The sequence below is a fragment of the Dendropsophus ebraccatus genome, chromosome 1 (assembly GCF_027789765.1).
Source record: "Dendropsophus ebraccatus isolate aDenEbr1 chromosome 1, aDenEbr1.pat, whole genome shotgun sequence".
Classification (NCBI taxonomy): Eukaryota; Metazoa; Chordata; class Amphibia; order Anura; family Hylidae; genus Dendropsophus; species Dendropsophus ebraccatus.
In genome coordinates, this window is record NC_091454.1 from 159,923,153 (window position 1) to 159,942,038 (window position 18,886).

The 18,886-nt window shown below is 39.9% G+C and overlaps 1 protein-coding gene across 1 annotated transcript in view; it reads left to right on the plus strand.

Annotated features, from left to right (window-relative positions):
- The window catches only part of AP4E1 (adaptor related protein complex 4 subunit epsilon 1), a 43,821-nt gene that overhangs the window by 13,581 nt on the left and 11,354 nt on the right, over nt 1–18,886 (plus strand). Inside the window, exons 10-15 of the mRNA XM_069982936.1 lie at nt 4,301–4,410; nt 6,952–7,091; nt 7,816–7,928; nt 12,983–13,101; nt 14,740–15,042; nt 16,024–16,138. Of these exons, the coding sequence (XP_069839037.1) occupies nt 4,301–4,410; nt 6,952–7,091; nt 7,816–7,928; nt 12,983–13,101; nt 14,740–15,042; nt 16,024–16,138 (900 nt within the window). The remainder of the gene's footprint in view (nt 1–4,300; nt 4,411–6,951; nt 7,092–7,815; nt 7,929–12,982; nt 13,102–14,739; nt 15,043–16,023; nt 16,139–18,886) is intronic.

The following is an 18,886-nucleotide window of genomic DNA, read 5'->3' on the forward strand; positions in this document are numbered from 1 at the left end:
AAGTCCCATAATCTTGCAGTGCAAACTTATGAGACCTTTGGCAATTCTGTATACTGTTTGCTTTAGCAGCATGGGATTTTGCATTTGGATTCTGTTGCTGTCTGCGTAAAACGAGGGGTACACTTTGAGGCTATGTTCACACTATGTATGTGTGCGGCTGTATTTTTTATGCGGCTGGAAATGTGCGGCTGAAACTACAGCCGTGGGAAAAAATAGACATGCGGCTGAAAACATACGGTCATTTACTTGGAAATCTGTTTCAACTAAAAATAACAAATAAAATCTTTAGAAAGTGATGCAAACACCTCTGGAATGCATCTGGGAAAGCAGGGAAACAGTTTACATGAATTGCTATTACCGGGGTTTGCGATCCTCTGCAGTATGCCAATGCCGATGCCTCTCATGGTTAATATATTTAATTAATAAAACACATTGTAATAAAGTCCCTTTCATTGTTCAATAATTACATTTAAACGAATCCATCATTTTGCAATTAAATATACTGTTAAAATAAATATATATATAAATAAATGTATATTTATATATATATTTATTTTTTGACAGTATATTTAATTGCACAATAATGGATTCGTTTAAATTAAATTATTGAACAACGAAACTGATTTTATTACAACGAAAAATGTGTTTTATTAATTAAATATTAATTAGTACAGGAAGCTCCAGTAAGCCGTTAATTCATATTGCCAGCAATAGAGCATTCTGTACTAATCATCACTTTACTTTAATTAAAACATCAAATGTTTCTTCTAATTATGTTATCACAATAGCATTATTAGAAGAAACATTTAGAATTATATGTGCGCTCAGCTGATTGGCTGATCGGCTGAGCGCACATATAAAAAACTGGTCCGCAGCACAGTGACTTCATTGTGCTGCGGACCAGCGAAGAGACCACATCGGGGTAAGTATAGAGCTCTCCCCACCCCCTCCCCTGCACTGCACCCCTCCCAGCAAGGAAGGGGGGTCACTTAACCCCTTCCTTGCTGGGATGGGTGCAGTCTGACATCAGTCTGGCCCCCAAGGGGTTAAGGGGGATGCAATACATCCTCCCTTAACCCCTTGGGGGCCAGACTGTAAGCAGCGATCTGTAAAGATGCTGCATACTGTAAGGTGCACAACACCGCTCACAATGATGGGTGTTGTGCTCCTGTTTGTGTGTTTTTTGTGTGTTTCTCCCTTTTTGTTTTTCAGATATCGGTATCCTGTGGATTACATCTGATTTGGTGGACTACGTCAATGACCAGCGGTTGTTTGGTGTTTTTTTTTTTATAAAATGGTCAATGAGGGGTGTGGGGGTGTTTTTATTTGAATAAAAAAATGTTTTCACTTGTGTGTTGTGTGTTTTTTAAATAATAAAAAAAAACGCATAGGGTCCCCCCTATTTTTATAACCAGCCGGGTTAAAAACCAAGCGGCAGCAGCCTGGTAACACCAGGGTGGGAAGAGCCATTGTTTTAGGCCCTCCCCAGCCTAAATCTTACCAGCCTGCTGCCGCCTGGTCCAGGAGCGCCAATTTTGACGCTCTGGGACCACTGGCACCCGGCTCTTCCCAGTACCTCTGGTGGCATTGGGTACTGGAGTAATAATGGGGGGGGTTTTACACCGGCTAACACTAGGCCCCGACTTAGTAATGGATTCCGTCTATTAGACGGCTTCCACTACTAAGTCTATTAAGTAAAGAAATAAAGACAACACACAAGTGAAAAATTTTTTTTATTCAAATAAAAACACCCCCACACCCCTCATTGACCATTTTATAAAAAAAAAAAAAAAACAACCGCTGGTCATCGACGTAGTCCACCGAATCCGACGTAATCCACAGGATACCGATATCTGAAAAACAAAAAGAGAGAAACACACAAAAAACACACAAACAGGAGCACAACACCCATTATTGTGAGCGGTGTTGTGCTCCTTACAGTATGCAGCATCTTTACAGATCGCTGCTTACAGTTTGGCCCCCAAGGGGTTAAGGGAGGATGTATTGCATCCCCCTTAACCCCTTGGGGGCCAGACTGATGTCAGACTGCACCCATCCCAGCAAGGAAGGGGTTAAGTGACCCCCCTTCCTTGCTGGTATGGGTGCAGTGCAGGGGAGGGGTTGGGGAGAGCTCTATACTCACCCCGATGTGTCCTCTTCGCTGGTCCGCAGCACAATGAAGTCACTGTGCTGCAGACCCGCTAATTATATGTGCGATCAGCCAATCAGCTGAGCGCACATATAATTCTAAATGTTTCTTCTAATAATGCTATTGTGATAACATAATTAGAAGAAACATTTGATGTTTTAATTAAAGTAAAGTGATGATTAGTACAGAATGCTCTATTGCCGGCAATATGAATTAACGGCTTACTGGAGCTTCCTGTACTAATTAATATTTAATTAATAAAACACATTTTCGTTGTAATAAAATCAGTTTAGTTGTTCAATAATTTAATTTAAACGAATCCATCATTGTGCAATTAAATATACTGTCAAAAAATAAATATATATATATATATATATATATATATAAATATACATTTATTTATATATATATATTTATTTTAACAGTATATTTAATTGCACAATGATGGATTTGTTAGAATTAAATTATTGAACAACGAAAGGGACTTTATTACAAAGAAAATGTGTTTTATTAATTTAATATATTAACTATTAGAGGCATCGGCATTCGGCATCATTGCCGGCTATTTTTGAAGTACTCCGTACGGACCACCTGTCAATCCACGGCCGCATTTCCAGCCGCAAAGAATGGTCTTGTTCATTTTTTACGGGTCCGTTTACGATAGGTCCGTAGATTCATACATAGTGTGCACTGTGCAGCCGCATATCGTATACTTTCCAGCGTACGCGTGAACCGGAAAAATCCGGCCGATGATTTACCGCCCGCAATACAGCCGCACAGATACATAGTGTGAACCTAGCCTAAACATTGTTTTGTGGCATAAATGCCAAAAAACATTGTATTTGTGTATTTTCTACAATGTACAAAAGTCGGGTGATCATCCTCAAAGTGTGGTGATTCCATAACATTGGCCAGGACTTGTAAATTACATCCTTTCCAAAGTAGCTACTATTTATTATACCCAACCTAAACTGGTAACACAGAAATATCACACTAGTGTAATATAATAATACCTTTTAATATTATCTCATTATACAAATATAATGTTATATAACACAAATAGCAAGGGCTTCACCACAAAAGATCCCAAACAACTCTATGTACAGTACATATCTGCAATACTATACACACCAGATATATAAGACCTTCACTTAGATACAATAATCTATACAAGGTTATTCCAAAGATAAACAGTACTACATTCTCGATGAAGAGGAGTCCTCTCCCAGCTCCCTGACGTGTGTTTTGTATCTTATTCAGGTGCCCTGCTGTTTTTATAGGCTTCTTTTATGTACCAAGTCAGCCGAATCCTTTATGTATGTTTGAATCGTTTCCATCTTATTGGTTTCATAGAATAAACTTTTCTGCATCTGTTCTGTATCCATTGAGCATTAAGGGCTATTTCCATCTTATAAAGTAACAGCATATTGCTAGAACCTCATCCCTTTAGAGGTGGTGGGGGTTAGCCTCTGGGACCCCCACCATTCCTGAAAATGAAGAAGCTGCAGAGCTGATCTGGTGCTGCAGTCCTTTTACAGTCTTTTCCTGCACAGTGCGGCCTGGCCTGCTGGGTACAGTTTTGTGCACAGAGGGTGGTCGGAGTGCTATTCTGCAGGAAGAAACAGAGAAAGGAGTCAACGCTGTGAGCCCATTGTTGTAGGAATAGTTGGCGTTCCCAGATGTTGGACTCCCAATCATGTAGCAATAATGCCATCACTTTATGAATGACTCTACACAAATACCTGGAAAAGATTACACAAATACCCTTGTGTATACACCAACATAAAAGGGAAGATAAATTGGTGCAATTGAAGCTATTTCATGCCTTCCCGTTGTAATTGTAGGTAGTCAGGGTCATAGCCTATCAGAGATGTGTATTTTATTACGACTACATTGAGATTTTATTACGACTACATTGAGATTGTATGTACTATGTCAAAGGGACAGACACAATTTTCTAAATTGTACAAGCCAACATCCTTTATATATGCTATGCCCACTGGCTATGAGGCGGATTCTTCCAGAATGAACGTTGTGCAGCTGTGGCATTGGCATTGCAGTTGTCTAAGCATCCTACTATACTACTACTATAAATAACTTGCTGCTGCTACTTTGAGTCTTGTTCTAAAAAAATTCTGTTTTTCTCCTTAGGACTGAAGGCACTTACATATGTTATCCAGCAAGACCCTAACCTGGCTCTGCAACACCAAATGACAATAATAGAGTGCTTGGACCACCCTGATCCCATCATTAAAAGAGAGGTTTGTCGATAAGAAATTATTCACATGGCCTAGTTTTTACCCAGCATTTTAAAAAGTTGGCAACATTTTAAATAGCTTTTTTTTTTTGTTATATTTAAGAAAATGAGGCATGTTCTCATATACTGCAGCCTTGTTCGCCCAAACCCTCCCCATTGAAGCCCCTGTCCCAAGCAGTGCTGTTGCAGAACTACAATTCCTTGCAATCCTGGACAGCCAGTTTCCATGTTTTCAGCTGCATGTTATGATTTCGAATTTTAGAAACAAAGAGAAGTAAGACCAGAAACATGCAGCACCAGAAACATGCTGGGAACACGTAAATGTATCATTAATGAGGTGTTCTGTTTCTCTACTTGCTGTCCTGGTCACATAGGGATCACACAGGCACAGGGCTTGTTAGTGTAGTATCAGAGTGTTATCTATTGGAGGTAAATAATGAAAGGTGGTGCCAGCAAGCGGAATCTTGAAAATCTTAAAGTGTATTGAAAAAGAATACATTAAAGAAGAATATGTAAAGAATACTATTTTATTTATTTGATGAAACTTTTATATTAGTATATAAGAGAAACTGTAAATCGCCTGTAATCAATATAGCAGTCCTAGGATATCTATCTATCTATCTATCTAGAGGAGACGTAGGAGCCGCACTTCTTAGTGGATGTAACGGGTGCTGCAGTATGTAAGTCCCTTGGCTGGAGGGATCCCCAGATACAAAACGAAAGTTCCAAGCACTCCAGCATAAGTGAAAAAAGTAGTGGTTTATTGCAAAGTGCAAAAAATACAAAGATGCAACATTTCGATTCCCTCTCAGAATCGTTCTCAAGCATGCTTGAAAACGATTCTGAGAGGCAATCGAAACGTTGCATCTTTGTATTTTTTGCACTTTGCAATAAACCACTACTTTTTTCACTTATGCTGGAGTGCTTGGAACTTTCGTTTTCTATCTATCTATCTATCTATCTATCTATCTATCTATCTATCTATCTATCTATCTAGAAAGGAGCAAGAATCTGCAGTACACCAGTGTAAAGTGAATGGTGGTTTATTCCATCGGTAAGGTGCAGGATACAATGTTTCAATTCTCTTTCAAAATCATTTTCAAGCATGAGAATTGAAACGTTGTATCCTGCACCTTACTGATGTAATAAGCCACCATTCACTTTATGCCGGTGTGCTACAGGTTCTTGCTGCTTTCTACATTTGGAATCCTTTGCCAAAGGACTTTTTCTGCTTAGCACCCATTGCTTGTTATCTGGACGTGCGGCTGCTATTCCACTCTATCTATCTATCCTCTATTATCTATCTATCTTAGACTTTCGATGGAATAAACACCATTTGATATTGGAGTCACACTACTCCGAAGTGCTGCGGGGATTCCTGTTATATTAAAATTGGGGGGACCTGGTTCTAGTCCTGGCTCTGCCTGCATCCATATGTATTCAACCAGCAGTGCTTTTCTATCTATCTATCTATCGTATCTTTCTATCTATCTACCTATCTACAGTATCTATCTACCTATCTACAGTATCTATCTATTCTTAGTAATTTCAGCAGCACAGGAAAAATACGGGTGCCAGGCAAATACTCCAACCACGAGTCCACAGTATATATGTAAAGTAGCTTGACGGCACTCCAGATGAGGTGAAAAAAAAAGGGTTTACATTTATTCACAAAGTGCACAGCACAGCATACAAAGTAATTAGGCAACGTTTCTGTGGCCTCTCGCCACCATGGCTTGAAAATGGTGGCGAGAGGCCACAGAAACATTGCCTAATTACTTTGTATGCTGTGCTGTGCACTTTGTGAATAAATGTAAACCCTTTTTTTCACCTATTCTGGAGTGCTGTCAAGCTACTTTACATATATACAGTATCTATCTATCTATCTATCTATCTATCTATCTATCTATCTATCTATCTATCTATCATCTATCTATCTAATCTATCAGTCTTTTATCATTGAACATAACAGTAGGATTATTATGTCAAGTGCTCTTATTCTGTATTTTATCATTTTCATTATTGTAACAATTTTATTCAGCCAGTTCGAACCTGATTTTTAGGCATCCTTTTAAGATGCTGCTCTTCTGTTGAGATGGCCTAAATCCAGAGCAAGATCTTTGCGTTACAAGCATAGTTTTGTAGCAGTGGTTGACACCTGTGATGAATCTGCAACCCATCCATAATAGAATAGCTCATTCTGCAGCTTTTAACATCTGCAATATGCTGTCATATCTGTGATTATTTTCCTCTGCTGCATGTGGATGGGGTTTTCTGAACGCCTTTCACATACATTAAATTGTACTTTGTAGTGATAACCTACGACAAATCTCCAATGTGTCCAAAAGACCTTACGGGGGGGCAGCCCTGGCACTGATCGTAGAGTGTCAGACTATCACACAGGGAGCAGTAACAGGCTTCTGTCAGTGTCCTCATAGTTTTCCAGGAAAAATAACAGAGGGACAACACAATGATTTATTTAAACATATATGCCAGGAAAGCGTGGTTTTCTAAAAGCTGTTTTGTTTTTTTGTATTTCTATTAGACTCTGGAGCTTCTGTATCGGATCACCAATGAGCAGAATGTTACAGTCATTGTACAGAAAATGCTGGAGTATTTAAAGCAGAGTAAAGATGAATATACAGTAATTGCACTGGTTGGAAAAATAGCAGACTTAGCGGAAAAATATCCTTTGCTACACAATAAATAATATATAGAGCAAATGTATAGTGATGACTAAAGGAAACCGTAATTTTCAGTTTTTTTTATAAAGTATTGAGAGGTTAAATTGTGCTATGTAGTGCTTTATTACCTACTGTACATCTACATAACCGTCTCTATTTCAGACCTTTTTGCACTCGTATTACACAGGTCTTTGATCTAGTCATGGGCATGCTCCTGTAATTTTTCATAGTTTTAATCATAATTGTAAGATTTTTTTTTTCAATTCACTTAATATCTGATCAAATAAATAGATGTATAGTAAATGCAGAAAAAAACATAAAAAATGTAAAAAAAAAAAGCTGACTAACCTAACAAACGATATAGCTAAAATAGATTCACACTTTATTGTAATTTATTATATGCCGCACACCTGTTTTTTAAAGTTTACAGATGGCCTTAGGCTGTAAGTGCTGGCATTTGTGTACTCATATAGCTGAGGTAGACACAGAACAGTACTAGTCAGCACCCAGACATCTTTCACTGCACTTCACGCCAAAAACCTCATTCCCAGCAACCATCTTTTAAAAGCTAGGGACACTTTTGATTACCAAATTTCATTATTATATTGAGTTTATTATGGTGCAAAAAAAAAAAAAAATCCTATCTGTCCTTAATAATTTGCAGTCGTCTTCTTTTGCTTGTTTTTTTTTAATCACTAAATAATTTTCCCTAATGATAATATTACATATTCACCAAACAATCAATGGTTTGTGGAGACCATGAATATCGTGTTTTCCATTGGTAGAGATTTGGTGCACCCAGATATTCCTAATAACTTCCTACGGCTTCTGGCTGAAGGTAAGCACCTAGAATATCAATATGTATAGTAGGAGCATAGGTGCCAGTAAAATTCTAAATCTAAAGAAAATATGGAATAGTGCCTAAATCATAACTTTTAATCTGGTTAACATCCACCAATAAACAGTGTTCCCGACACCTAAATCATATTTAGTTTAAAAAAGGGGGCTCATGCACATACATATGCCATGTGTATCCATATCTATTGCAATATAGTCTCCCAACGCGTTTCTGTCACTTATTGCAGTGGTGTCACCAGGGGAGTAAGAATGACAGTTAACAACAAATTGTATGAGGAATATTTGGATACTAATAAGTAGAATATAGCATATATGTGTCTGCAAGAAAATAATATTGCCAATATGCTATAACACATCTAACTAATTTTGTGTTGTAACATATTGGCAATATTATTTTCTTGCAGATACATACGGTATATGCTATATTCTACTTATTAGTATCCTCATACAATTTGTTGTTAACTGCCATTCTTACTCCCCTGATGACACCACTGTAATTAGTGGCAGAAACATGTTGGGAGACTATATTGCAATAAATATGGATACACATGGCCTAATAGTGATGACTATAACTGTACCTATAGGTGCCTGATTGAACCAGGAGCTTTGCATTTCGGATGTGCATGAGCCCCCTTTCTTAAACTTGTGAAAATATGATTTTGGTGTTGGGAACACTGTTTATTGGTGGATCTTAAATAACTAGCTATGTTTTAGGCACTGTTCCATATTCTCTTTATGAAGGTAAGCACCTGTTGTACACTACATGCTGCAGACACCAGACTCTCACATGCATTTTGTTGCTAAGCTTTTTCCCAGGGGATAAATGATGTATGTGAGGTTCTGGCATCCTCCATACTTATGTGCCAAGGAGTTCTTACTATGTATACACTACTGTCTTTCTTTCCTGATGTTAGACACACTATGTAATCACACTATATAAACGCAGCTGCTATTTTATAATGCACATCTGGTTGTATAGTTACTATGTGTTACTAATTCAGTAAGTTTTTTCTTCATATAGTGATATACTAACCAGTGCAGGATGCCAACTTTTTCCTGAAACAATTGGGAGTGTAGGCATTATTTTAAAAAATTGTGTTTTTATAGCATAAACTTGTTTAGGCTGGGTTCACACTACGTATATTTCAGTCAGTATTGTGGTCCTCATTTTGCAACCAAAATCAGGAGTGGATTAAAAACACAGAAGGGCTCTGTTCACACAATGTTGAAATTGAGTGGATGGCCGCCATTTAATGGTAAATATTTGCTGTTATTTTAAAACAACGGCTGTTATATTGAAATAATGGCAGTTATTTACTGTTATATGGCGGCCATCCACTCAGTTTCAACATTGTCAGAACAGATCCTGTTTGTGTTTTTAATCCACTCCTGGTTTTGGTTGCAATATGAGGACCACAATACTGACAGAAATATACGTAGTGTGAACCCAGCCTTAGAGTGGCACTGTCATATTAAAGAACATCTGATATGTCAAAAGTTTTGTTTAATCGGTGTATTTTTGATCATTTTCCATAAGGAGAATAATTTATGTTGTTGCTGATTAAAGCTGGGTTCACACACAGTGTATTTCAGGCAGTATTTGGTCCTCATGTCAGGTCCTCATAGCAACCAAAACCAGGAGTGGATGGAAAACACAGAAAGGATCTGTCCACACAATGTTGTAATTGAGTGGATGGCCGCCATTTAATGGCAAATATGTGCTGTTATCTTAAAACAATGGCTGTTATATTGAAATAATGGCCGTTATTTACTGTTATATGACGGCCATCCACTCAATTATGTGGACAGAGCCTTTCTGTGTTTTTAATCCACTCCTGGTTTTGGTTGCTATGAGGACCTGACATGAGGACCAAATACTGCCTGAAATATACTGTGTGTGAACCCAGCTTTATGATGTATGATGGGTAAATCATCCAAAAAAGTGTATTTTTACAGCTTCTTCAAATTCATTTATCTTTATTTGGCATCACAAAAGGTAAAAAACAATGTGAAGTTAAAAAACACACCAACGCGTCGCGAGGGTAAACCTCTAAAGTTAAAAATACACCAACGTGTTGCGTCATGATTAAGAGGTTTACCCTCGCGACGCGTTGGTGTGTTTTTTAACTTCACATTGTTTTTTACCTTTTGTGATGCCAAATAAAGATTAATGAATTTGAAGACGCTGTGAAAATACACTTTTTTGGACGCTTATCGGGTTGTGGCCCGCAATATTCCTCACGTGCTTCAGGAAGCTACCACCGTAAGTCTACAGATACACAGCACTTGGGTGTGCGGACGAACAGTTTATTTTGTGTGTCTTCCATGATGTGTATATGACCAGCATTCTGATAATGGGGAAAAATATCTGAATATCAGTGTGGATAAATAAGGTTATATTGGCTCATACAATGTGGTTGGTTGGTTAATTTAATGAATATTCTCAACCTGCTTAGTCCACAGCTGGACATCTAATGCTTGTAGCCAACAAGTCAGCAGCTTCAGTGGTGTCAGTCATCATCAGTAAATGCTAGATGTTTGCTGTGCTGGTGGCAGCATCATGGCCAGGTTACCTGCAGTTTCCTTGGAGCTGCTTCCAGCTTTACGTATTGTGCACCTGTGTGATGCAGCCCCAGAATGATGGTGTAGCCTGGGTCTTACTGTACATCTATGGTTATGCATGCAGAAAAGAATGATACTTCACCATAGAAATATAAAAATGTATGTATACACTTTATTTCATTGTTCTGTCCAGTATACTACTTTGCAGCACACATCTATGGTAGGTATTTTACCCACTTTGTTATTGTGGTCTGCCATTATTGTCTTGTTCACTTCATACAAGCAACTGCACTTATACTTGTATATTAAGTAACTGCTCTTATCCCATGTACAGTATGTCATATGGGATGTCATTCATTAGTTGTTCTGGCTCATCCCTTGTTTTCATGTCTTTTATCCTGTATGATATTGTATGTGATGAATTGAAATAAAGTCAATATGTCTTTATATTTCTATGGTAAAGCAATGTTCTTTTCTTTCTGTATACATTTGTAGGTGTGTAACCAATATGTAGGGACACTGAAAGCTTATGCAAAAAGTACTTTTATTTACGGTCTATATATTTACACATAATAGCAATATGGCTGATGGTCCCATAATATGTAGCAGTCCATATAACAGTGATAGTAAAGTGTAGAGACACCTGGGTTCCTGTAGATTGCCTAATACACAGTCTTGTTTACATTCGGGGAACTTATCATATGCGAGTAGAGAAACAAAGAGGTTACTGTCTTTTAGGGGTTCCATGTCCTGATCTCTCCCTCGGCTTAATGCATTTCCTGTATAGTAACATTCATCAGAAGCTGGTAAGTCAGGTACATCTGTGCGGCTCTAATGTCGACCAAAATCAGAGCTGCACAGACGTACATGTCTGACCGTCCTTACCAGCTCCTGATGAATGTTACTATACAAGAAATGTGTTAAGCCGAGGGAGAGATCACAGTCCCAGGGTGAGACTATCGGCACATGGAAGGCCTGACAGACTGTAACCTCTTTGCTTCCCTACTTGCATATGATAAGTTCCCTAAATGTGAACAAGACTGTGGGATGTTTTAAACAATCTACAGGAACCCAGGTGCCTCTACACTTCAGTACAAAAGTCGATCACTGCTACATATTATGCAGAAAAGTGTGGCTAAATCACTGGTTATATGTGCTATACACTTACCTTCTCTTTTAGCAATTTCTTCTTTGATATTGTGTCGCTCTATTGAGAGAAAGACACATACTCACAAAGCTTTATCGTGTTGCCATTAATTTCAGGGTATATCGCAGCATAGTGCTCACAGGCTGATGTATGCTCACTACACAATCCGAACACTCCGGCCTCCTGCCGCAGCTTTTCGGAGGATGGGACTCCTCCTTCCTCATGCCTGTGAGTACTGTGCTGCTAGTACGGATCCATGGAGTCCGGATTGTGTGGAACTGAGGTTCCTTCAGCAAGTACAGTGTTGGTGGTTTTTTGAACACTGCTACATATTATGTACATCGTCCATATTGCTACTATGTGTAAATATATACACCGTAAACGTTTTCAGTATCCCCGCATATTGGTATAAGTTTATAAGATGGAAACAGTTACCTATGACACCTGTTGAAACAGTGAAGCTTGCTTTTGTAGTTATGCCCAAGTAATTTACCCTTTGCATGCATTACCTATGTATATATGTGGCTACTTTGCCCTCTATAGTTGTGTTGGTTTTATATTGATGGTTATGTAGGCTACAACCCTATTTTAAGTCTTTCTCCTTTTTATCTGTAAGTAATCCTAAGTACATTGACCATAAAGACATTAATCTTTTAACCCAACTAGTTAAAAGGGTTATCTCAGCACAAACATTGCTGGCATTGTGCTAGGATGTGTCTAACTTTGTGACCCCTGTTGGCTGTATTACATAGCAGAGGCGCTGGGAAAGCGCTGTACCATTTCACCTCTTGTCAGCTTCACTCAGTCTCTTCCATGGGCCACGTGGCCGGCTTAAACCTATAATGGGTTGACCGCCTGGCTTCTAGAAAAAGATGACGGAAACCGAAACAATTGGCACTGCAGTTTACGGACATCTCTGCTGCTTCTTTCTAGCAGTGGACAGGGGTCACACCAGTCTGACCTTTACAGATCTAATGTTGATGTTGTGCTGAGACAACCTCTTTAATCTGTAATTCATTAGCGTGTATGCAGACTTTAGAGTTAATTTTTTTGCCCTTTTTCTTCTTTGATGTTTTTCTATCAGTTTATTTTCTCCCTGGAGCCTACAGCTGCATTTCTGTTCTCTTGCTGAATTATGACAACTGTAAGCTGAAGGTCTGCAATAAACCCTATGTCACCGGAATCATTGTGCCTGCACACCGTTTCTACATAATATCCCCAGACTGACAGTTCTGCCATTTGTTAGCACCGAGAAAGTATATTTCAGAGTCCCTTTGTCCAGCTTGTGCTCACGGTGTTTAAAATGTAATTTTTCATCTCTGCAGGATTTGGTGATGAAAAGGAAGATGGACAGCTGCGGCTGTATGCAGTGCAGTCTTATCTCGCCTTACTGGAAATGGAGAATGTGCATTATCCACAGAGCTTCCTACAGGTTATCAGCTGGGTGAGGAAGATATTAGTGAAAAGCCTGTCTTTGTGCTGGGATACATGTAGCAGACATTAGCATATTCTATTCTTAGGCTCGGCTCTTCGCTTCTGAGCCGCCATGTAAATTGGCTGTTTCACACTGGCTAACTTCTAATTATACTCTGTACTTGCTCGCCGAGGATTTCAGAATAAGTACAACAACATTTAACATTTCCCAAATTGCAGAAGTTTAAATCTGCTTACAGGAAATGTATGGGAAGAATGTGACTTTAATTAGTTGTGGATTTATTTCAATCAAATGACAGTGTTCTGTTGTAAGGCCGCTTTACTTCTGCACCTTGTTCATATCTGCTTGTCAGTAGTTTTCCATAGTTTTCACTACCTCCTTATTCACCCGTATTTAAAGGGGTTGTACACGTGTAGGTAAAATTGCACATCTAACTTGGTTACAGCCAATGTTCTTAGGATTATATTGCTCTTAAAGAGCTCTTGTCAGCTCTTCTGACTTGTCTGGTTTAGTAAATACTTACTCCCTCATGCTGGACCCCCTCTGCTGCATCATAACTATGCTCAGCCGCGATTGGCGGCAGAGGGGGGCCGGCATGAGGGATGGCAGGAGCCGGTCGGCCGGCTCCCCGAAGATTACATCACTGTCAGAAGACGGCGGACGGGGGTCGAAGCGTATCAGGTATGTATAATGCACTACACTTCCGGGTCCACAGGCTGTGGGTGGGGAACACAGGGAAGGGGGACATTCACATACATAACATACATTACAAAGTTGTATAACTTTGTAATGTGTGTTATCTTGTGAATAATTTCTTAGCTCCGCACTACCTCTTTAAGTGGCACACCCATTTTGGGTCAACACGTCACTCTGTTTTATCATCTTGGCTCTCTCCTCGCCCGCATCCAGCCGACCCCCTGAGTAATGTTTTGCCTTTAACATTGATATGCCATTCTATGATTGGTTGATCCATCCTGGCAAATCACACATCACGCGGGGTGCAAGCGAGAAGTAATTAGTACGTCCACTTTTGACCTCCCAATGACATGTATGTAATTTCTGAACTGTTCCTTAAGGTTAGAGGTAAGGAGTAGATCCGTAGTTTACCTGTTGAAGAACCTTAGCACTAACATTGAGGGAAGCTATCTTTCTTCCCTTACCGGAAACAGATCACTGATCTCAGGGAGACCAGCCAAAGATAACACTGTTGGCTGCCGGCTAAATCGCTCAATACAGTAAATTGTAGGTGCATTGCTGCCTGGGAAACATGAATATGCAAAAGAAGAGCCTGTGGAGCCTCATTTAAGAGTCTCAAAACAAGGACTAGCCAAATATCCCCCCCAGGAAGGACCCAGCCAGGGGGTGGCTCCAGTAAGGAAACAACCAAAACCACCATATTAAGTGACCCTATAAGTCAATGTAATGACAAGGGAAAAACCAAGGCCAGGTATCCATCCACAGTCAGCTGTTTCGGGGTGTTGCCCATCATCAGGGTGGAGCAGGATTCTGGCTTCTGTTATGGTATCTGCTCTGATAACTTACAAGTTACTTGTATTTTACACTGGTTGTACAATAATCCAGAGGGTGATAGATGTTTCTGTATTTAGTTAAAGGTGATATGAAATGTACATTACTTTCCAATTTCAGGTACTAGGAGAATATTCCTATCTGGCAAAGCAAGTTCCTATAGAATCAGTCATATCTAAACTTTACAGTGTTCTGCTACAAAGCTCCGTGACCCCTGAAACCACGACCTGGATTTTGGCGGCAATAACAAAGCTAGCTGCAATCTCTCCACATTCTTCATTAGTAGATCAAGTAATCCAGGAATTCTCAACCTGTCTGGACACGGGCATGAGGCAGCAGGCCTGCGAATTAAAGGCCCTGTGGGAGGACAGACCCCTAATGCACAGACTTTTTCCACTCAATTCCTGCTGTGAAGACTTACTGGTAAATATTCAGAATTTCCTACTTAGTGCTAGTAACCAGCGCTGCAAGGTCAGGTAGAGTAACACAAGTAATATATGCTAATCCTGCCTCTGTAATTTTGCTAAGTTAAAGGTAATTATATTGCACTAAAGAGCATATCTCCATCAAACAAAATGACTACTGTTATAAGGTTGTCTGCTTGGCTATTATTATATTGTCCTGAAAGATGCTGGAATGTAAAAGTGTATATTACAGTGCCCTTGGGTTGATCCTAAATGCCATATTCATCTGTATTGTTCTAGGAAGTTCAATTTATCCATGAACCAGGAGGCTCAGGATGAAATGTGCAATGTTATACACTGGGTCACGCAGGTCCCACCAAAAAAACTGACCGTGGGGCGCCATGTAAATTTTATTCATTTCATTAGCTGCTCATGGCCCCTTATGGGACATATTCTGCTTTTCCTGATCCCCCTCCCTCACTGTGTCTACAGTCCCAATGTTCACTTTCCTGCTACCTGCACAACCATAGCCTCCATGACGTCTATGGTGCAGGACATTTACACTTGCAGGATGCACACATCTTGGTAGGATATATTCCTTTTTGCTGCTATTTGTACAAAAAAAGCTGTAGAATTGTTGCAAGATTACTGCAATTTGCTGAAAACTGTTTTGCTGCAATTTTGTGCATATTCCAGTACAACTGCTGAAACTTCTATTTGTCCCCCTAGCTATTCAGGGACCCACTAGGGGATCTACAGGTTCCCTGTTGGGTGGATCCAAGCAATATGTTCAGCTGAGATGAGAGAGTGCTATAGTACATACAATTACATACAATTGTGGGAGAATACACCCGGCCGTATGTTAGTCTGTCAGTATGTTATATAGAGTTTTGCTTGTACCCTAATGATTTGGTCAAACCTTATAGATCATTCTTTGCTGTATAAACGTAATGTTGTGCTGCCATTATATCCCAAATAATCAAAATAATCTTGTTTGCAGGTTGATGCTTCTCTGTCTTTCATGGATGGATTTGTGGCTGAGGCTCTTAGTAATGGTGCAGCCCCATACAAGCCTCAACATCAGCGCCATGAGGAAAAGATGTCTCGGGAGAAAGGTACAGGTCCTATTTTAACCTAGTGTGTTTTCATTCTTCTTACAGCCTATTGATGGCATATCCAGGGAGTATCAGCAGCAGACCTAGTACTTCTTACACCATGCTACAAATTATCCAGTTTAAACAGTTGTCTGTAAGCTTAAAGCGAATGTACCATCAGACCTAGGTAAAATAATTTTCTGCAGTACCTGCTTGGCGCCAGCACAGGAATCCCGGTGGCGCGGTCGTTTTTTTCAAACCGCTGCCTAGTTTCTGCGCTAAGTTCTGTTGTGTTCCGTGCATCGGCCCGGCTATATGCAGTGGAGGTGGGTTCGGCACCGCGTCACCGAGGGTAGGTGGTGATATTATCACACTAGACGGGGCTGGGCCCACGCCCAGTGCATAAGAACAAGACAGCGCCTAGTGGGTACTACAAGAGATAATTTCACTTAGGTCTGATGGTACATCCTTTAATGGAGTTTTCTGGGCAAAATGTATTGATCATCAGATTGGTGAGGGTCTGACAGCATCTCCAGTATCAGCTATTTGTCAGAGATGTGCTGCTGGTATACACAGTAGGAAGCAGATAGCTCTGTACTCTGTGTAGTGTTGCAAAGCTGCTGTAACTGGTCTTGGTCACTACATAGTGGATGGTTACATTTATAACTGGGCATCCTTCCAGGGCTTCAGTAGAGATGTCAGTAATGTATAAATACCTGTTCTGCTCCCCTGCAACTTCCGGATCTTGGGTCGCCTGTTCTCCGCTGCAGTCAGTGTTTTGGAAACATCCAGTAATGTGCCACTCCCTCTGGAAATGGCCGGTTAGCATAAACAGTGTAGGTAGTTTTTTCCAGCCTAATATTTAAGTAAAATGAATTACTCCAAAATTCCCCTTCAATAGAAGGTTGCATTCACACTGCATGATCTGGCAGCCACTGTTAAACAAAAGTTGCATGTGTTAAATAAAACCTTACAGCCTCATTCATCTCAGAGTGTAAGCACATCATTTTGGCCTTTATTCAGGACATCTGCACTGTTCCATCTGGTTGAAACCCAATAGAAAATGTATAAACTGCAAGATACTTTTTTTTTTTTTTTTTTAACATGGGAGATGTCTTCTGCCTTTTTCTTTAGGTGTGAGCACTGTTTTTCCTAGGCCCCCTACTGTGCAAGGACTCCGCATTACTTTATAGGATCCTATCAGTAGACACTGTTGACTCTCATGGGAGCCTTACAGAAAGGGTATGATACTGAACAGATTCATGGGAAGCGGAATGGATGCAGAAGAGATGACATATCTCAATAATAGCTAGAAGATGTCCATATACTGTATGGCATAGCTTTTATGTTTATGTGAAATTAGAGGTAATTGAGGATTAGATTAAGAGGAAACCTACAGAATAATTCTCAAACGTAACTAAAGACCTTGTAAAAACATTGCGTCTCATAGGCCTGAAGTGTAGTTGGTCAGCATCATTCACTGGCATCGCTCTATTTTCTGACTAATATTTAGTTCTGTGTATATGTTGAAATGGCTCTTGATATTTTTGGTTATTATCCAGTGTTTTTCTGGCTTTAGGCTGGTATTAGATTACACTATAAAACGGAGTGTAAAGCTCTGTTTATTACAGAGCTATCTGATCATACGTAACACTAAATGTTTCTGTCAAACATAAATGGCAATGAGGTCATTTTATGCAACCTATAAAGTAAGATTTTATTAGGTTTGTAAATGGTACCCAAATTTACAGCCTGAAATAGAAAACATTGAGGACTTGAATGCAATAAGCCTGACACTAACTCTGGAAAGTGCAAAGGAAATCTGCACATACAGCACATAAACTACCAAAATTGACCAATTTTCTTACATTTTTGTTTATTTCGAAGGGTTATTGAAAAGCTCACTCCTATGCTTACTATCTATTACCTAGTGAAAAATCTGCATGCATGACAAAGAGTAGAGTGGAAATAGAGATTTCCTTCTCCACTAAGCAATGGTATACAGCATTGAGTTGGTACTTTAGGAATTCTTAAAGAAGTCCAGCAAAATCCAAAACTACTGTGCAGGCAGGGGGGGAACATAATAAAGAATGTATACTTACCTGTCCCTGTGCCCCTCCAGCGCTGCATCACCAGCTGTCTGGTGCTGTCTTCCTGCTACATCACGACTTGAGGAAAAGTACCCAACCTGATTGATGATTGCCCACTGAGCCAGTCAATGACTGACTGCAGCAATGTACCATCCCAGTCACTGACTGCCTGAGTGGGCAATCCATTAGCCAGGTCATGGCGGAGGTCATTGCAGAAGGGAGAATTGGAGGGGGCCAGCGGTGGTCTGGGAGTGGTAATGCAGCGCTGCAGGGGCACAGGGACCGTTAAGTATAGATTCTTATGTTCTCGCACCCTCCTGTCTGCACTGTAGTTTTTATTTCACTGGAGTTCTCCTTTAACATATTAATCAATCAAACGTCATGTGAAAAATCCAACTAAGATGATGCCTAATCCTTCTAAGGCGGTCACTAGAGATGAGCGAACTGGGTTCGGGTTCAAGTCGATCCGAACCCGAACGTTCGTTATTTGATAAGCTGGGGCTGCTGAACTTTGATAAAGCTCTAAGGTAGTCTGGAAAACATGGATACAGCCAATGACTATATCCATGATTTCCACATAGCCTTAGGGCTTTATCTAACTTCAGCAGCCACCACTAATCAAATGCCGAAAGTTCGGGTTCGGATCGACTCAAGCATGCTCGAGGTTCGCTCATCTCTA